The following is a 20,358-nucleotide window of genomic DNA, read 5'->3' on the forward strand; positions in this document are numbered from 1 at the left end:
GTAGATGGAATGAGATCATTTATGTCCTGAGTTCTAAGAGTCTAGCTCTTGCCTCCATTTGCTGCTTAGAATTATAGCCTCCTTCCTTGAACAGGACCTTTCAATTTGTTCAAAATTGTGTTGATTCTACAATGAGCATCAGGGCATTCTGGCAAGGAAGTAGGGGTGATATTTGGGGGAGAAGAATGCCTTTTAGGCCCACTCACATTCATCCAGCCGCCTACTGTGTGCTAGGCCCCAAGGCCAGCAGGGAAGCTGCCTTCTCCTTGGAAGCCATTTAAAGCCACCTCCGCCAGAGAGTGTGCAGGCTAGAAATAGACCAGGCCATTCCTTTGGAGTTTCACAAAAATGAATCTTTTGGGTCAAAGGCTCCTTAATCTGCAAAACACAAGCTGTTTGCCTGACTTGAGGCCTAGGCAGACTTCTTAGGCTTGAAGGGGCTTTGGTATATATAAAAAAAAAAAAATGGTTTGTGTTTTGAAGATTAAGGGCCTTTTCATCACAAAGATGCAAGTTTTTCTTTTCTTTCTTTTTTTTTTCCAAGCTCCCAATGAAACACCTTATTTCTTTCCGGTTTAAAACCTGCAAGGTTTCTTTCTTATGTATAGATGGATTTGGTTACACTCACTTTAGCATCCTGAAAAAAAGAAAGAATCTCTGAGACCAGCTAATGCCCCTCTTCTTCCTATCCTGAGTTCAGCCACAATCAGCTCTGGTGCTGCTGCAGATAGTAGCTGATCAGGTTCCCCCAAAATGCTTTAAAATCATCTGGGAGTGTGCTAAGATTGTGGACTTCAGAGATCCTGAAAAAATCTATAGGAAAAATGTGCATTTTAAAAGCAGACACTGCTTGGGAACCACTGTCTAAACTACCTTAAAGTCACCCAATAAAGGGATTTGAATCCACAGTTCCAGAGGCCAGTGAAGCATCCTGGGCTTCCAGTACACCCAAATCCATCTTGACTCTCATTCTTACTCCATGGCTGTAACCTTGAACAAATGACTTGATATCACTGTTCCCCAGTTTTCTTATCCACAGAAGGGGAATGAGCATTTTACATACTTGTTTACTTCTCTCCTGCTGCCACCTCACACCCATCTCTCCTATGGCTTTAAAAGAGTGACATTTATTTACAGAGTTTATGCCTTTGTGGATTTAACCCAGTCTCTGGAATCCAAGTGGATTGACCTTCCTTTTCCATGCAAATGGCAACTCTTCTCATCTTTGCTTGGCCAAACCATGTTAGTAGGACAAATGACTCTACATGTCTCTCATCTTCCTTCTGAAATGCCAGTCACATCCTTCCCGTGTTGATAAGAATACACACAGAAAACCACAAGGTCTCTTGAGATGTGTCGACTCAGAATTAGCGCACCATCACTTCTGCTCCTTTCTAATGACCAAAGGGAGTTGCACGCAAGAACCGAAATTCAAGGAAATCTGTCTCATTAATTAAAAAGAAAAAAAAAAGCTGGGAAATTGCATGATGAAATGTCTGATTAGAGGGAAAGATGATTTGAGGCCAGGCATTTACCATACCCAGATTACGAGAAATTGTGAGGATCCAGTGAAAAAATTGTTCAAAAGTTTCCTCTTGCAGTCCTCATTACTCTGAGAAGGACACAGAAATGGTGGCAAGAATGATTAAATCCAGAATTCCCAATCATAAAGGCACAGCTAGGAGGAAACATCCTTAGCGATGTGAGGATGCTTTCTCAAAATCCTATAGGCTGGACTGGGTGAATTCTTAAAACTCAATGTAATAGGATTGTTTTTTTAAATTTAGGAATTGAAGGACCATAGGAAGGACTCTCTTTCTAGTTTCTCTTTATAATTAGGATTTCAGAAATTCTAACACATTTATTTTTTTTAATTTAAACACCAGGGTTATATAGTTATTTATACTGCAGGATCTTTTGACCAGATAAAGTTGTTCATGACTGAGTACCAGCCATACAATTCTAACAACCTTTACCAGTGTGCATTTCCTGTCACCAATGCCAACAGTTTTCCGAAAGCCCTATTCCCTCCCACCCATCCTCCCCTGCCTGCTTCTGGGGCAGCCATTTTACTTCACTCATACTCATATCAAGAAATACTTTAGGGGCCAGCACAGTGGTGCTAGAGGTAAGGTGTCTGCCTTGCCAGCGCTAGTCTAGGATGGACTGCGGTTTGATCCCCAGCGTCCCATATGGTCCCCCAAGCCAGGAGTGACTTCTGAGTGCATAACCAGGAGTAACCCTTGAGCGTTACTGGGTGTGGCACACACACACTAAAAAGAAATACTTCATATTTCTGAAGTTAGGAGCAAACTGTTCAGGAATTCCTGCTTCTTTCTCCTTAGCTTGCCAAGAGAGTACACTTTAGTCTCCATAAAATTGACCAGGACTATTTGTTTAAAAAAAAATACAAATCCCTGTATGTTGCTTTACCAGAGATTGTGATTCAGTAGTTTTGGAAAGGGGTTTCAGAGGATGAATATTAATCATTTCCAGTGATTTAGACCCCATTAGACAGCAGACTACTTTTTTCGGAATGTGAGGGAGTACCAAAGAAAGGGAATATTGTCTCCTTTGCATTTCGTACAGGTTGAATTCAATGTGTATATGGCTGGACAGCTGGGGAAGAATGAGTTTTCATATCATGGCAACTTTGTAGGTGCTAAGCAAAGACTGATGAAATGATAGACATACTTGATGGGGGATATGTTTACCATAGAATACGAGGTAACAGGAACACCCCAAAATCTGAAGTGCTGGAGAGTTAAATGAAGTTACATTAGTCAAGCAAATTTGATTTACTTTGGTTGACGCATATTGTAATATGTGTACTTGTTATGTGTATTATATAATTTTGTATATACTTAGCAGTAAAGCACTCAACTCATCTAATTAAGATGATGAAAACAAAAGAAGAATCAAAGATTTGGGTCAGTGAATGCAATAAAAGTTCTTGGAACAAGCTCTTTAAGATATGTAAGGGTGTCTCTAAAGCGCCCCAGAATAAATCAAAGCTTAGTACTATTGCCTTTCCCAAACTGTTCAGTGATTGGGTGACTGTAACCAACTACCTCGTCATTCTTTTAACATCTTATCTGCCAGTGAAGTCCGGCTTTGTTGGTCCAGTTAATCCCATACTGCCCAGGAAACAGAAGAATAATGAAGTGTTTCCATTGCAGAGAAAAACTGAAGACACTGGAGTTAAAGAGAGATCAAAGATGGGAACTGGCACCACAGAGATACTCCAGATCAATTGTATAATTGATAAACAACTTTGGTTGGTCACTGATTTGGAATTCATCCCTATGGTTAATGTACATTTTTTTGTTGTTTTTTTGGGCCACACCCTTTTGATGCTCAGGGGTTATTCCTGGCTAAGCGCTCAGAAATTGCCCCTGGCTTGGAGGGACCATATGGGACGCCGGGGGGGGGGGGGGTGTCTAACAGCGGTCCTTCCTTGGCTAGCGCTTGCAAGGCAGACACCTTACCTCTAGCGCCACCTTGCCAGCCCCTTGTTAATCTACTTTTACTGTTTAGTAGTACCAGTAAGTAAAGTCCTTAAGTCTTCTTGTGAACCTAAAGTTTAGCTTTTACTCATCCACATCTTTGACCTTTTGAGTTAATATTTCCAAGAGGTCACTGACAAAAACAACTGAGAGGTTTCCTGCTGGATCATTTTAATTAGAAGTTTTTGGGTCTCTCATGTATAGTTCTAGAGCAATAGTACAGTTGCCTTAGAAAACTGTTTAAACAATGAACTTAAACAATAAACATTTATTTGTCCATTCAGGACAACTATAGAAAACAAGAATGCAGGCCAATGTAATAATTGAGTATACAAATGGTCAGTATCTAATTTAGTGACTTGTACATAATAGATAGTTTTGTCTGATTTGGTCCATGATTTGAAATACCTTGAATTAAGTCTGTTTTTCTTCCTTATTATCAGAACATACTACTTGAACTATCAAAACTCAAGTCAAATTTCAGAGCCCCTAAGCAAGGTTCTTTGTAGGTGTCACTTTTCTCCCTGTTTGTTCCAGATCTATGGATTTATCTCCTCTTATCTCTACTGTTAAAGTCAATAACACTTTCTTATTTTCCATTGATTTATCATTGGCTGATAAAAACTTTAACATTCCATCCCATCCCAGATAAGAGTTGTACTATTCTTTCATTTAATACTAATTTCCCTCTCTGTATCTGTTATTTTCTTTAGTTTTAACTTTCATCTTTCTAACCCTTCAATCTCTAAATTCATAAATATGTTCATGTTTCTATCAGGAAAATGAACATGCCTTGAGGTGTCTACCTTTTTGAATGGAGAGAAGCAATTATTGATTACAGTTCTTTTGATTTTTTTCATAGTTAACTATCCTGTAATCTTCCTTTACACACATCCTATTCATGCCCAATTATTTTAATGAATTTTCAATTCTTATCAAGCTACTCAAAAATATTATCTACCTTTGTATTCTTAAGTTCAATAAGCATTTTGAATTTTCTTTTTTTGCGGGGGAAGGGGGACACACCCTGCAGTGCTCAGGGCTTACTCCAGGTTCTGGGCTCAGAGGGCCTTTTGGGGTGCAGGGGATGGAACCCAAGAGGGCTACACGTAAGACTAGCAAGCACTTTGACCACCTTACTCTCTCTCTCTCTCTCTCTCTCTCTCTCTCCCTCCCTCCCTCTCTCTCTCTGTCTCCTTAATTCTTATCTTGTTGAACTGTCCTGTAGCTTTTATTTTATTGAATATCTTCTCAACCTAAATATTTCAGCAATATTAGTTGGATTCTTCTCTCATGATTCCTCTCCTCCTCTGTGTCCCCCAGTTGCTTGCAGTCCTGTCTTATTGTACTTAATGAGATTCTTTCCTCTTTATTTGTCTACATGGAGCATTGTTTTGTATTCATTCCCTTACTGTTTCTCTTTGTTCTCAGCCATTTCCAGAGCTCTATGCCCAAGTTCATATTGATTTACATTTGTCTAGTTTTGGTCTCTCTTTTCATTTCTACTCGAGGCTTCTGTAACATACTGAAATTTCTGACCTGCGTGCTCAACAGACGTCTCAAACTCAGCATGCCCAAGAGAAAATTTGTCAGTCTTTATTACAAATCCAATCCTTTTATATTGTTTATTATCATTAATCTGTTATCTAACAATTGTCATTGAACCCACTAGATCTAGGAATCATCATAATATATTTCCTTACCAACATAGGCATCAATTCTTTTTAATATTGTCTTCTTTTTAACATTTTTTCTGTTAACTGCATCTTCTTCACACCCTATCATCCTTCGCTATTGTAATGAACTCCTCAATTCTATTCCTTTCTCTTCTGAAATCTGTCACTATCCCTTGCCGATGGAGTAATCCATCTAAAATGAAAGTTTAATACAGACCTCCTCTGTCAAAAAGCCTTCTATGGTTTCCTGCGATTTCACAGGGCTAATCCCAACTCTTTACTTTTTTCATTTATTCATTCAATAAATACCGATTTAACGTCTACCTTGTTATTGCTTCCAGATCCTGGACACAGGTGAGGATCCAAGTCTTTCGAAAACTACTAAATTGTGTGTAAAGATGATTGTGAAACAAATGACCCCAATTAACTCTTGTGTTTTATCTCCTGATACTCTCTGCTTCAAAATGCTTCCTTAAATTTGGAAGGTTTGTAAATCTTATTCTTACACCATATTTCTTTCTCTCCATATGCCTTTCTCCTGAAAGTCAGAATCCATATTTGTTAACCTGACAAAAGCCTCTTTCTTTGCTAACACTCACTGGGATATTATCTGCATTATTTAAATTGCCTATTTCTCTCTCTTCCTACTGCTTTGGACTGTGAGAGCTAATTAAAATGGGGCTCAACAAATGTTGGTTAAATTCTCCAGACTGACCCAGAAAAGAAAGATATTTAAAATGTTATATTCCCTTTCCCTTTGGAAAGCTCCCCTAAATAGAGAACTGCCTGCTTCTTCTGAGGAAAACCATAAAAGGCAGTTTTCAGACATCCACATTCCTGGATATAATTTCAAATGTCATATTTATATTTAGAAGCTCTATAATTTATGCTAATATTTTTATTAAAATATTCTATTTTTGATACCTCATTTAAAATATTAGTGATTCTGATTTGTCTTATATATATATGTGTGTGTGTATATATATATATATATATATATATATATATATATATATAATTTTTATTTTGACCAAAGTGGATTATAAATCATTCACGTAAAATTTTAGGTAGATGGTGACATTGAATCAGGGGCATTTCCACCACCAGTGTTGTCCTCCCTCTCTCCCTTCCACCCACCACCCCCTCCCCAGCATGCATCCCATATCCTCCTCCTTTGCTCCGTGGGCTGCTAGTATAAGTGGTCCCCTCCATGTCTAGCTTGTTTTAGATTGGGTACCTGATTTGTCTTTTGTCTTGAAGGTTGCCATGGCTCTCTTAGTTGTAGTATTTCAGGGCATTTTACACCTTAAGTTGACATATCAAGTAGACCCTTCATTAACATGTGACAGCTAGTTTGTGTGTGTTCATTATTGTCAAAACAAAAAAGCCATAACAAAGAGATATGGTTGTCTTCTAAAACATTGAATCATAGGATTTTGGATTGGCTTGGGTTGTCTTGGATTCAGTCATTGTTCAATAATATGGAATAGGGAAAATAAGCTAAAGATTTGATGAAAAATATTTTTTGTTTATTTTCTGCACACAAAATACCCTCTTTTTCTCAAGGAGTTGATGTAGTAGTCTACCATGTTAAGCTTTGTGTATTTGGAATGGAGAGACTTAGGATTTAGGGGTATATGTCTTGCACTTGCATATATCTAAGTTTGGTCCTGGCACCGCATGCCGCCACAACTCCAGAGGGTGGAATCAACGTAGCTTCCAGGACTGCTAACACCTAATCTATACAGCTTCTCCAGACTTTGGCATTGAAGCATACAGCTCAGTTGACCAAGTATCTCCTGAGCACTGTTTGGGAGGGAATAAATGCAACCTGGTATTTAAAGTACAAAAGACGCACAGTAACCTTTCACCTATCCACTTTAATGGGTTTACATTAGAATAGCAATCATGAATAACCTTCTGTAAATATAGAAAATGTTGATGGATATTGAACGAAGAGGGAGCTACATAAACAACTGTAATGAAGAATGAAAGTTTATGTGTAGAAAACAAAGAAAATTTATGTGTTCAATTAGTAATCAAAAAGTTAGTAAATAAAAACAGGAGAAATTCAAGGTGAGACGTGGAAGAGTGGAAGACAATGAAAGGTCTGTCTCATAATTGTTTTGAATACAAGATTCAAAACTGAGGAAAATCATTTAATGAGGAAATGTTGAGTTTCTAACTAGTAGGATGTTGTAGTCATGTCTATATTTAGACAGATCCTTCTTAAAAGTTGACTATTTTTTAGAATGGAGATGGCAAAGGAAATCCAGAAGGAAAAAAAAATACAAGAAATCTAGTTGGAAGTTGGTCCTGAAAGTTCAAATGAGAATGTTATGTATCAGATAGCAGGTGTCAAGAGCATATGAACTATTACATGCAATTTTCAAAAATCAAGTATAGCACAGTGGTTGGCTGTTTGCCTTGCATGCGCCGACCCAGGACCCAACAGTGGTTCAAATCTCGGCATCCGACATGGTCTCCCAAGCCTGCCAGGAGCCATTTCTGAGCAGAGAGCCAGGAGTAACTCCTGAGCGCAGCCAGTGTGGCCCCCCAAAACAAACAAACAAAGAAACAAAAAAAGCAAGTATACAAGAAGGATGAATAGAAGAAAAGGGTGGGTTGAATGAAATTTACAGAGAAGATGGGGAAGGACAAATAACAAAAAAAAAAGTGGATTAAGAGGAAAGCCAATAAACTTTATAGGAAAAGGAGCTGGTGGTAATAATAGAGATAACTAAATAGGATAGAGGAAGAATTTAAGAAAAGTTCCCAGCTTCTAACTAGTGATGGGTGTGTGTAGAAATTATGTGCATGAGAAACCTTTATTAAGTTAGACCACAGAATCTCACTTAATTAAAAAAACAAGTTTCAGGCTTCTTGCCAACATGATTTTGGAAAATACTAGGAGAAAAATAAAGCTTGAGGAACTTGTAATAGTTTTGATTTTTGTAGATAGAGTTTGATTGATAAGCCTGTGGAATTTCCTAGAGTCATTGACTTTATGATTGAAAATATTAATATGAAACATGAAAATTATGATTAACACTCATTTCTATGGATTCTGGACGTTCGTTAAAATTTTTTGATTTTATGTTTCCCGAGGAATGTACATATCGATGTTAATTATTATCAATCATTATTAATATATCTGCATTAATTATGTGCAATTATTACCTTCAATGGCTATTATCATAGTTTCCTACAATTATCAAAGTGTCCCTTATAATAAGGAGTGACATAATTATGCGTAATTATACTCATAACTCCATATTTTCAATTAGTCTTTTTGATCATCCTGAGTTGTTTTGAATGATTTTTTTTTTCAAAATTAGAATAGATCCTCTTTGTTTTGATTTAGCATTGAGTGTGGCCAGTACTTTGTCGTTTTCTTTTTTACATTACTAGGATTATTATTATCACCTTGTAGTGCAGTAGACGTGTTGCATCCACAACCACACAACCAACCAGAGTTCAGACCCTGTCAACTCATGTTGGATGACTGGTCCCACCCTAATCAATATTGATATTCCATTTTAGGGTGTGATGTGGTGATGGGGTTATTGGGTTCTTCCCTACTTGGTATGCCTCTCCCATTCTAGGCTGTGGCCCGGTTCTTGCCAATAAAAGCAGTGGTCCGGGGAAGGCAGGCGCTCATTCTTGGGTTTTTCTACACTGAGCTGCTTTCCTTCTTAGGAATAGAAGGCTTGTGTGTGTGTGTGTGGGGGGGGGGAGGATTTCTGGCTTGAGTCCTGGATTTCCTGAACCCCTTCTTTTACCGTTTCACTGTGTGGATTATTTCCTGCATCAACGTGTGATTCCAGACCCGTCTTTCACTAGATCATTGTTTTGGAGTCTGGGGCACCGATTATAAATCTCATATAGATTTCATGACCAACTAGGAAAAAGATTCCTGAGTGCAAAACCTAGGAGTAATTCCTGAATATCCCCAGATGTGCCTCTAAACCCAGAAAAAAGAAATAAAATCTGATTAAATAGTACTGAACTCTACTATTGCTATATATATTGAAATAAACACTAAGGAATTATAATACAGAGAAAATGAAGGAAAATGGAACTTAGCTCTTCTTGTTTTAGGGCTCATGGACTTTTGGTATTTTGTAACTTGTGACATTTCCATATTTGAGTTGTGTTGAATGTAAAACACACATACTATAAACCCTAGTCTGTTTTTCTAGCTTTCTGTGTCCTGAAAAATGAATTCTGCGGATTTCTATTGATTTTTACTTTAAGAGGACACTAAGTTTTTGTTTTTGTTTGTTTGTTTGTTTGTTTGATCACACATGGCAATGCTCACCATTGACTCTTTCCTCTGTACTCTGGAATCACTCCTGCCTGTGCTTGGGTGACCATATGGGATGTCAGAGATCAAACTCTGGTTGCAAGGCAAGTTCCATGTTCACTGTACTATCACTCCAGCCCTGAGTAAAATGTTTCAATGAATATAACATTTACTTTAATCAAATAAGTTTCACAGAGTAATGTAAGGAAAGCAAAAACAAATGGTCACAAACTCACTTGATTCTTGTCTGATAGTTTAAGAATAATCTTCAACCCAATTTCCCTTTATTTAAATCAATGTTAAATCCCTGTTATTTCAAGTTGTACTTTAGTTTTTGTTGTTGTTGTTGTTTTGTCTTTTGGGTCATATCCAGTGGCACTCAGGGGTTACTCATGGCTCTTTGCTTAGAAATCACTCCTGGCAGGCGTGGGAGACCATATGGGATGCCAGGAATCAAATCACCATCTGTCCTATGTCAACCGCATACAAGGCAAATGCCCTACGATTGTGCTCTCTCTTTGGCCACAAGTATTTTTTTCTTTCTCCTGTATTCTTCATATACAGCCTCATTTATGTGAGTAATGTGTTCCATACAGTATATTGCCAACAATAAATCAAATTTTATTGGATTTGGAAACTTCATTCATTTTCCAGATTGTTCTCTCTTGCCCTATGTAGTGATTTATTTTTAGATTTTTTTTTAAACTTTCTTTATTTAAACACAATGATTTTCTAGGTTCTTCATAAAGCAGGTTTTTTTTTTACAGTTAAAACGTTGTTCATGGTTGAGTTTTCTTCATACAATGTACAACTCCTTTCACTTTCACTACTGCACATTTCCCACCAATAATGTCCCCATTCCCTTCCCACTCTAACCCCTGCCTGCCTCTGTTGCCAACCATTTTTCTTTTCTCTCTCTCGTTGTCTCTCTCTCTTCCTCTCTCTATTGTCTCTGGAAATCATTACCATATTATCTCTTTTATATCCCACCTGTCAGGATGGTCATTCTATGTTTATCCCTTTCCCTCTGACTCATGTTACTCAGCATAGTACTCTCCATATTCATCCATGTATAAGCAAAGCATGATTTTGTCATACCTCATCCATTTATTTAGCTCCAGTCTTTACTTCTTCAGGGTGGGAATTCGATCAAGGATGGGGAGGTAAAAATATTTCTTGCCCGATCTTTGTATGTCTTAGCATCAGCACTCTGGATTTGATGGGAGTTCGGTGCTCAGGTTTTTCACATTGAGTATTCTGTCTGTTTTTCTGGAGCTGCTTTTCTGAGATCTCTTCTCTGTGACTCCTTGATGTGAGAAAAATGCATCACTTTTCAGCTCTTTACCAGACACTTATTTCTGGGGGCTTTGGCAAATATCAGAACCATTCCGCTTTCTTTTTAGCTGGGTTCTCCTTTTGCTTTAGGTCAAGATCTAGGACTCCCTCTTCTCATTTTTTCTTGCATCTCTGATCTGTGTGAGGCATGTTCCTTTCACATAAGAACTAAGCAGTAACTTCCCAAATTACAGCTCTTCTCTGCCACCAGGTTTCAATCTGCTCCTTTTTAGGCTTGTCTCTTTAGAATTCTTTTTTTAGATTTCCCTGGTGATGTGAGTCAGACTGTAATCCACCTTGTTCCCTGAAACTCCTGGGGACAATTATCGTGTTCTTTGAGTGGTCTTGTTGGAGCTCGAAATGAGGTGCTTCTATTCCCAACTGCCCCCCCCCCCTCGAGTTGTTCGGGGATTGGCCTTGAAAATTCAGTTAGTTTTCACTCATTCTTCACTTATGCTCATAAAATGTCTGACTTTTTATGCCCCGAGATTTTAGCAATTCTTTTTTAAAATGTGCTAAACTGGTATCACTGTATCCTTTCAGAAACAGTAATACAAAAAATGGTGCTTAAAAGAAAGAAAAATAGGTGAGAGAGGAGTGAGAGAAAGAGACAAGAGAGAAAGAGTGGGAGAGAGGGAGACAGAGCTGAGAGAAAGAGAAGGAGGGAGATAGAAGAGGGAGGGAAGAAAAAGGAGAGAGAGGAGGAGAGAGAGTGAAGGAGGGGGAGAGGAGAAGAGAGAGAAAAGGAGGGGGAGAAGAGAAGCAGGAAAGAGAAGGGAGAGGAGAGAAAAGGAGGAATAGTGAGGGAGGGAGAGGAGAGAGGAAGGAAAGAGGGGAAAGGGAAGGAAGGAGAGGAGGAGGGAGGGAGAGGGAAGGAGAGGAGAGAGAGAAAGAGAAGGAGGGAGAGAAGGAGAGATGGAGAGGGTAGAGAGAGAGGGAGAGGAGAGAGAAGGAAGGAGAGAGGGAGGAAGAGGAAAGAGAGAAGAAATGTCTGTCTTAGAGGCATCCTAGTAGAGGAGAAGGAAACTGAGAACATCCGTGGTAGGAAATGTGCACTGGTGAAGGGATGGGTATTGGGACATTGTATGACTGAGAGTTAACACTCAACACATTTTAGCTTTGCATCTTACAGTGATTCAACTAAAAAGGCATTATAATTCCTAAAAAATGCACCTCTCTTTAGAGATACGTAGCATGCCTTTTCTCGGCCTGAAACTGACAAGACTCAAGCCATCTCTTTTGAAATCCTATTTGACCCTATTGGCATCTCAGAAGTGCTCATTTCCTGTTCTTGCCTAGGTTTTACATCTCAGGTAATTGAGTCCCAGTCCAAAGATCACTTCATTACTATTCTTACTCATATCTGTGTCTTTCCTAGATGACTTTGCTCTGCAGCGTCGGGTTTAGATGTTGAGGTTTGGATTAGGTGACCTAATCTCAGGAGACAGGTCCTGTGGGTGATTTCAGATTCAACCCCATTATAAGTCGCTGGGAATTCCCAGGGTATGGCTTGGGCAGTTTTTCATTCTACCCTCTATCCTTGTATGTGGCCCATACCTTCAGGCTGAAAATTTTCATCCAGGGCGAAAACTCCAGAGGTACAGCTTGATGACCGTGAGGCTAGAAGGCCCCTGTCTCTGATTTCTCTCCCTTGAGAGTTCCTGGGAAGTACTGTACATTTAGTTCTATAAGACACATCTGACTATAAGAAGCACTTAGCTTCTACACGAGGAAAACAAGGAAAAAAATATTCTGAAGCAAAGGGTGCAAGGTGTGAGGCCAAAGTATCTTTACAATACACTGGTCCACAGCTGGTTAAACACATTTAGCAAACTTATTTTTTTAACATCAGAAAGTAAAAAAAATACTTTTTTGTTAATATAAAAAAAGTTTCAGCAGCGATCAAATAGCCTTAAAGGAAAGCTGTCTATGTGCTGGTAAAAGTGCCTTGACTTGATTGCTCGTTCTATGTGGCATGTCTGTGTAATAAAGGGTCCTCTGCTCTCCTCTCCTGCACTCAAGCTTTAATTTCAGGCAGCATTCGCTCTCTAAGATGCAGAGAAAATTTCCCCATCTTTTGGGGAGGAAAAAGTGTGTTTTTTGGTATCAAAAATTTGGTAAATAATTTACACTGGCAACAATGAGAGAATGTGTTGATGTGGGATGAGTCTCTCTCTCTCTTTTTTTTTTTTGAGTCTCTCTCTTAATTACACTGTTCATGTATAGCACAGTTGAGCCATGAGCCTATGCGTTCTACATGCCACTGCATGTCTTCTGCTCCACACTGAAACAAGCGTCTCACAGCAGTGGGTCTATGACTCACACAAGGTCACAGGGTTCAAGAACAGATCTTGGAATAGAAGCAGCCTTTTCTCCATAGTCTCCAGAGCCCTGTGGCAGGAACTGCTCCTTATGGATCTTATGATAGAAAAACCACAGTTGTGAAGTACATGATAATTATCTAGGACAGGAGGTGAGGGTTTTTGATGAGGTCTGGAACATGGGAATTTGGACTTGGAATGTATTGAATGAAGTCCTCTGGTTCAAACACCAGAACACTGGGGAGACATGGGTCTGGAAGCAAACGTTGACAGAGGAAATAATACACACAGTGAAAATGTTCAAGAAGGGGTTCAGGAAATCCAGGACTCAAACCAGGAATCCCACCGCACATTCAGCTCCTAAGAAGGAAAACAGTTTAGTGGAGGAAGACCGAAGAATGAGTCCTGCCTTCCTCAGGCCCCTGTTTTTATTGATGAGAACCAGGCCACAACCTAGGGTGGGAGACGAATATCAAGTAGGAAACAATCCAATAATCTCATCACCAGATCACACCCTAGGCTGGAGTAAGTATGTTGATTAGGGTGGGACCAGTAATCTAAAAGTAATCCACTTAATTTAATCTGTGTGTGGGTTGATTAATTTTGATAATGGGAGACAAGGTTAAGTAGCTGAAACAAACCATGATATGACTTCCATATTATCAAAAAGAGTATTGGGTTCTGCAAATGTTGATGAAACCTCAGAAAAGGGTGGGTGAGTGGCCATACTAGGAAGTACCAAAGTGAAGAAAATACTGCTTTGAGTAACTCAGAGGGAGGGGTAAAGAGATAGGCAAGCAAGGAAGGAAGGAAGATACTTGTCTTGTACCTTGGACAATTGACACTAATTTTGGTTCTCAGCATTACATATGATACCTAAGTATTGCTGGAAATAATTAGACCCTTAGTATTTATGTATATGGGAACAAAAGCAATGGCGTTTACTTATATATTTAAATCAATGCATCCCAGACTAATGTTTTATGGGTAACCAATTTAAATACTAGTGAGATATTTGAATTCTATTATTCCTTTCAAATCTTTTTGTTGTTGTTGTTGTTGTTGTTGTTGTTGTTGTTGGTTTTTGGGTCCCACCTGGCGGTGCTCAGGGGTGACTCCTGGCTGTCTGCTCAGAAATAGCTCCTGGCAGGCACGGGGGACCATATGGGACACTGGGATTCGAACCAACCACCTTTGGTCCTGGATCGGCTGCTTGCAAGGCAAATACCACTGTGCTATCTCTCTGGGCTGCGGGACACCGGGCCCTGTTGTTTTTTTTGGGCCACACCCTATGATGCTCAGGGTTTACTCCTGTCTAAGCTCTCAGAAATTGCTCCTGGCTCAGGGGAGCCATATGAGATGCCAGGAATCAAACCCAGGTTCGTCCTGGGTCAGCTGTGTGCAAGGCAAACACCCTACTGTTGTGCTCTCTCTCTCTCAAGTCCCTTGGTGGCTTTTTAAAATCTTGGACCATTTACTGCACATGTTCCAACCTCAATTTCCTTTCACTGTGAAATGGAAACCATATATATATTTGGTTTTTGGGCCACACCCGGCGGTGCTCAGGGGTTACTCCTGGCTGTGTGCTCAGAAATAGCTCCTGGCAGGCACGGGGGACCATACGGGACACCGGGATTCGAACCAACCACCTTTGGTCCTGGACTGGCTGCTTGCAAGGCAAACACCGCTGTGCTATATCTCCGGGCCCAGCACTCACTCGATTCTTAAGGTCCCTGCTCAAACCACTTTATCAGAGAAGCTCTTCCTGAAGGCATCCTGTATCAGGCACCCCCTTGCTCAGTGCCCTCTTACCTACTCAGATTTCCTTCAGGATACTTCATCACAAGTAGAGCTACTGCTCATTTCTTCACTCCTCTCAACCCCACAGAAAATAAGTTCCCCAAGGACTCTGGATGCTCCATTCACTAATGAACTGGCAGCTTCTAAAATGGTGCCTGACATGTAATAGCTGTAAAATTCGTTTCATGGATGGATGGATGAATGAATGAATGCATGAAACATCTGCAAGGCTTTAGTAACATGGTGAAGAAATGAAATATATCATCCTTGCTTGAAAGGAAGGACAGAGAATGAGAGCATCACAGACACTGATTCTTACTCATTTGTGCTGTTCTCAACAATAACAGCAACAACAACAAAACTCCCCACAACTTTCCTCTTTCACCCCAGCTTCATTATAATACTCCCTGTGCTAGAATTCTTTTTCCTTCCCTGTTCTAGACAAGTTCGCATGCTCTTTAAATCTGCTCAGATTCCACGTCTTGGGTATAGCCTTTACTGATCTTTTCTTGGATAAAAAATATATATCTCTTTTGTCTATTTATCTTGTTTTTTTTTACCACAGCTTTTGTAGCAGCACTGTTCTTTATTTTGGGGGGTGGGTGGAAAGACATACCTGTGTACTCGGGCTTTCTCCTGTCTCTGTACTCAGGGGTCATTCCAGGCACTACTGGAATCCACAAGAGTGCACGTACTACCCTATGTAGTGCCAGGGATCACACTAAGAAGCAGCTTCATGCAAAGAAAATAACTAACCCTTGTGGTCATACCTAATTGGGCTTGAGGGCTTATGTGGGGTGCCAAGGATTAAACCCCAGGTCAGCAGCATGCAAGGCAAATGCTCTACCCACTGTACTATTATACCGGCCCCTATTCTAATTCCAGCACATTTGAATGGTTAACCCAACTCCCACCTAAATGTCGGACCTCTGGTGGGTCCAACAGGTATGGGCTTAGGTCCATGAAGCAGCAGCAACTGTACTTTGAGAAAACACTAACAAACACAGTCTAGGCTCCTACAACTTTTAGGACCTTGAAGCTGGGAAAGTTAATGTCTCAGGTGCCAGGGTGCACCTGGAATGGAAAAGATGTACCGACTTATGGAACCAACCAACTTTTATTAACATTTTCTTTGTGCAAGGTGCTTCAGAGACTAGCAAGGGGACAGATCACCGACCTTTGTTGTTTTTAGAGCTAAGCACAGTTCAGGTGCTGGCTTTGGATCAGCCACATACCCTTGTGTAATCTCAAATCTCGAGCACAGCTTGTACTGCTGCACACATATTTCTGAAATGGGAATCAGAGTGTCTACCTTTGACAACAGTTAGGTGACATATTGGTGTTCCCCTCAAAAGATAGCAGTTTCTATTAAAAGGTACTTTTTAAAACTCATTTTTTGGGTGGCCCCACATCCAGTAACGCTCAGAGGTTACTCCTGGCTATGTGCTCAGAAATTGCTCCTGGCTTGGGGGACCATATGGGATGTTGGGGATCAAAACGAGGCTCATCCTGAGTTAGCCGTGTACGAGGCAAATGCCCTACTGCTGTGCCATTGCTCCGGCACCTTAAAACTCATTATTATTTTTCCATACGAACAGAGACATAATCATGAAATTTCATGAAAACACTTAGATGAAAAAGCTTATAGCAACAAAAATCACAACAACAACCAGTTCAAACTCCAGCTATTGTCCTGTCTAAACAACAGGACAGAAAGAAACCAGGAGCAGGAAGATAAGGGTGTAGCTCTGTGTAGCTCTGTGGGTCACCCATATCATGATTTGGGAAATGGAGTAGGGTTAAAATGGTGGTTAACTTTTGTTATTGATGTTGTGGGTTTCGTATTTTTTGTCAAGGAGGGCTTTAATTCTGAGCATTGTGGGTACATGGCAGCAGCATCCTTGGCCTGTATCCTTTTGATACCAGTGATTCTCTCTTAGTTGTCACAATAGACAGGATGCTAGTACTAATAAGTAAGAGGCTGCCTTCCATGTAACATGCATTGCTATAGGTCTTTCAGATTTCATCTAATTTTAGCTGTTTAGGGTTTTACTTTTCCACATGCTCAGACAGACACACAAACTCACTCCAGGAACTCACATCCTGTTCACCCATTCATGACCACCCTGCAGCTCCATGGAACACCTCCTTCTCAATTTTGCAAGCTGTAGTGTTCCTCTGACACCTACTTCCTTGCAAACAGTCTAACCATCAAGCACTCCCTCCAAGGTTCCCAGCCTGCACCCACTCACAGCCATGTAGCAGGGCATGGGCGGCCTGCTGAGATTCCAGTAGATTGCAGCTCCCCACTGGGATTCTCTGAATAATCGCCTTCCCCCGCTGCTTGCCACTCAGGTGGGCTCCAATAGACAGTTCTGGCAGCTGGAGCTGCAACTGTTCTGCCCTCAACATATACAGCTTTGTTTCAAGCTCTGAACAAAATCTGAGACCTGAGACCTCAGCTTCTGCCAGCCTCTGTGCACAATCTTCTCACCTTTGCCCCAACAGCTGGTACTTGCAATGCCAAGGAGATTGGCGAAACTGCTCAGAATAAAAGAGTGCATTGGACAACAGAGGAAAAATATCCAATTGGAGAGAAAATTCACCTCTTACTCTTTGATTTTTCTCTTTCCTACAGGACGTTCTCCCCCACCCACCCCTTTCAGCTGGAAGAGCAGACAAATAAGATCGTATTTCTTCATGTTTATACATGATTTTACTCGCAATGAAATTTTTCTGCCCTTGCCACATTTTTTAAATAAAAACCTGGCATGGAAATTAGAGACATAAAACTCAGAGATTTAGGGGAAGGACGTGACTGCAAGCATGCAGCTTATCCTGTGTAGAGACAATCTTTTAAAGGTTCTTGCCAGTTAAGGGCCCAATGAATAAGACTGACACAAACACATATAAAGACCCAAGTGTTAACATGCAGCCAAAAGTGAGCAAATGGAGATGGGAGAAGGGAACAACCAACATTTTCTGGAGAGGAATAGAAAAAAAGAAAATGGCCATTGAGGGTTACTGAGAAATCATCAGGTTGTAGCAGGTTGGTAGAAGAAAGAAAGGCACAGCCAGGAGGAAAACATGGGCATCAGCAGGATCAACATTTATCACTGTTGTGTATATAAATATTTTATGGGACTATTATGTTACTCACCCTACCCTGATCGGTGATTTACTTTACCCTAGGGTGTGACCTGGCATTCTGCCCCCACCCTAGGGTGGTACCTGATTCTTCTTCCACTATTGGGTGGTATCTGATCCCACCATTGGGTAGTACCTGATTCTGGGGGATAAAAACAAGGGTCTGTGGAAGGCGAGGGGCTTTTTGCTGGAACTGAGGCTGAGACTTTGGACTTCAGTCTTGTCCACCGAATAAAGCTAATATTTCCACAAGCCTGACTGTCTGCGAGCTGTTTACCTGCCATTTCACCTCAGAACCGTCGGCTGGACAGAGTGGCAGACGCGTGCTCCCAGCTGGAGGGGAAAGACCTCATCCTCCATCCCTCCATCAGTCAACCTCTCCAGGGGCTGACTTGTAACACATCACTAGCATCATGCTTCTCATCATTGTTGGCATGTACTGATCACTGACTTAATGGCAGACACTGAGTGGGAACATTGTATGTGAAAGATGTAATTTGGTTCTCTGACTAGTTTATTTATTTATTTTGGTTTTTGGACTCAGTGGCATTCAGGGGTTACTCCTAGTTATGTGCTCAGAAATTGCTCCTGGCTGGGGGGACCATATGGGATGCTGGGTTGTAGAACCAAGGTTCGTCCTGGGTCAGTCATGTATAAGGCAAATGCCCTACCACTGTGCTATTGCGCTAGCCCCCCTGACTAGTTTTTAGTCGTTGGTGAAGGAAGGTGTCATTGTTCACCCAATTTAAACAGATGAGAATTTGAGACTCAGATGCTAGAATGATGTGCCTGAAATAATGCTGTTGATGACTGATGGAGTGTGGTGTCAAAGCTGTTTTTTTTAAATATAGAATCAGTCAAGTTCTTTTAGGATAGTGGACATGAGATCATACAGGTAGACCAGTTGGTCAGTAAGTTAAATAATGATGAAATGATGACAACTCTTCCCAAAGAAAAAGCATGGACTTGTGTTTTTGTTCTTCTTTCCTCAAGAAACACTCTAATTTGTGCATGCATGAATTGTGTGTGTGTGTGTGTGTCTGTGAGAGAGAGAAGAAATAGAAGAAATAGAAAGAGAGAGAGAGAGAGAGAGAGGAAGAAGAAAGCTCTGTGCTCCCCTATTCTCCCCTGGGGGTGCTTGGGCACCATATGTGATGATAGGGAATTCAAACTAAGGTCATGGCTTCTGAAGCCACAGGCAAGGCAAGTGCCTTACTCATCTACTTATCTCCTGCCTGATTCCTTATTCTTTAGCATGTTTCCAACATGCTACCACTGTGCCATTGCTATCACCTTAAAAAATAGAGGAAGGTCAAGCTCCTTCACTTTTAGTGTCCCTTCTGAAAACCAGGGAACCTTGAAACTCAGTTTTCTCCAGATGAACTCAGTCATAGTCCCTATGATGAAGGAGATATTGCACTGAGCAAGGCCGAATTTTGTTTTCAGAGCTCCAGGAACTCTTCATCTGAAAGGTTTCCAACTCAGGTGCCCTCATTAATGGAGTTCTTGTTATGGGGGGTGGGGGTACAGGTTGTTTGCTAAGAATGTTCACAGGTCAGTCCATTTGGGTCTACCTTCAGATTTCTTTCTAGCTTCCTTTATCCATTTCATTCCCTTTTCAGCACCTTAGATCTTGAACACCTTTGGTGTGTTGGGTTTTAAAGTACAGGTAATTGAGCCCATTTTTTTTTGTATCAGAGATGCAAAAACTAGCATTTTTCAGACTCTAAGCAGTTTGTACCTGATCACATGACTCATCAGTGGCAAAGTAGGAGTGTAAACCCCAATCTCCATACCTGCCATGTTCTTATCTAGAAACTGTATTGATGTCATGAATCTTCACACATTCAGCTGACTCCAGGTGTTATGATGATGAAGTGTTAATAGCATTTTTCTTTTCTCTCCCTCTCTTTTTGTGTTGTTTTCCTTCCTCTTTTCCTCTCTTCCTTCTTTGTTTCTTTTTTTCCCCTTCTTCCTGTCTTATTTTCTTCACAGGACTCCACAGAATGGAGCAAGAATGAGAGGAAAAAGGCAGGCAGAAAAGCATGAACTGGAGGTTTGTTGAGCTCCTCTACTTCCTGTTTATATGGGGCCATATCTCAGTGCAGCCCTCCCACCAGGAACCAGCTGGGACAGACCAACATGTCTCCAAGGAATTTGATTGGCTTATTTCAGACAGGGGGCCTTTCCACCACTCCAGGAGCTACCTATCCTTTGTGGAAAGACACCGTCAAGGATTTACAACCAGATATAAAATATACAGGTAA

General features: G+C 40.6%; 1 protein-coding gene across 2 annotated transcripts in view; it reads left to right on the forward strand.

The window, feature by feature from the left end:
• Nucleotides 1-20,358, forward strand: part of BRINP1 (BMP/retinoic acid inducible neural specific 1) — a 230,000-nt gene that overhangs the window by 41,692 nt on the left and 167,950 nt on the right. For both annotated transcript variants that reach the window (XM_049773819.1, XM_049773820.1), the window contains exon 2: nt 20,087-20,354. In XM_049773819.1, coding sequence (XP_049629776.1) covers nt 20,137-20,354 — 218 coding nt within the window. In that variant the 5' untranslated portion in view covers nt 20,087-20,136. The remainder of the gene's footprint in view (nt 1-20,086; nt 20,355-20,358) is intronic.

The sequence above is a fragment of the Suncus etruscus genome, chromosome 5 (genome assembly GCF_024139225.1).
Source record: "Suncus etruscus isolate mSunEtr1 chromosome 5, mSunEtr1.pri.cur, whole genome shotgun sequence".
Lineage (NCBI taxonomy): Eukaryota > Metazoa > Chordata > Mammalia > Eulipotyphla > Soricidae > Suncus > Suncus etruscus.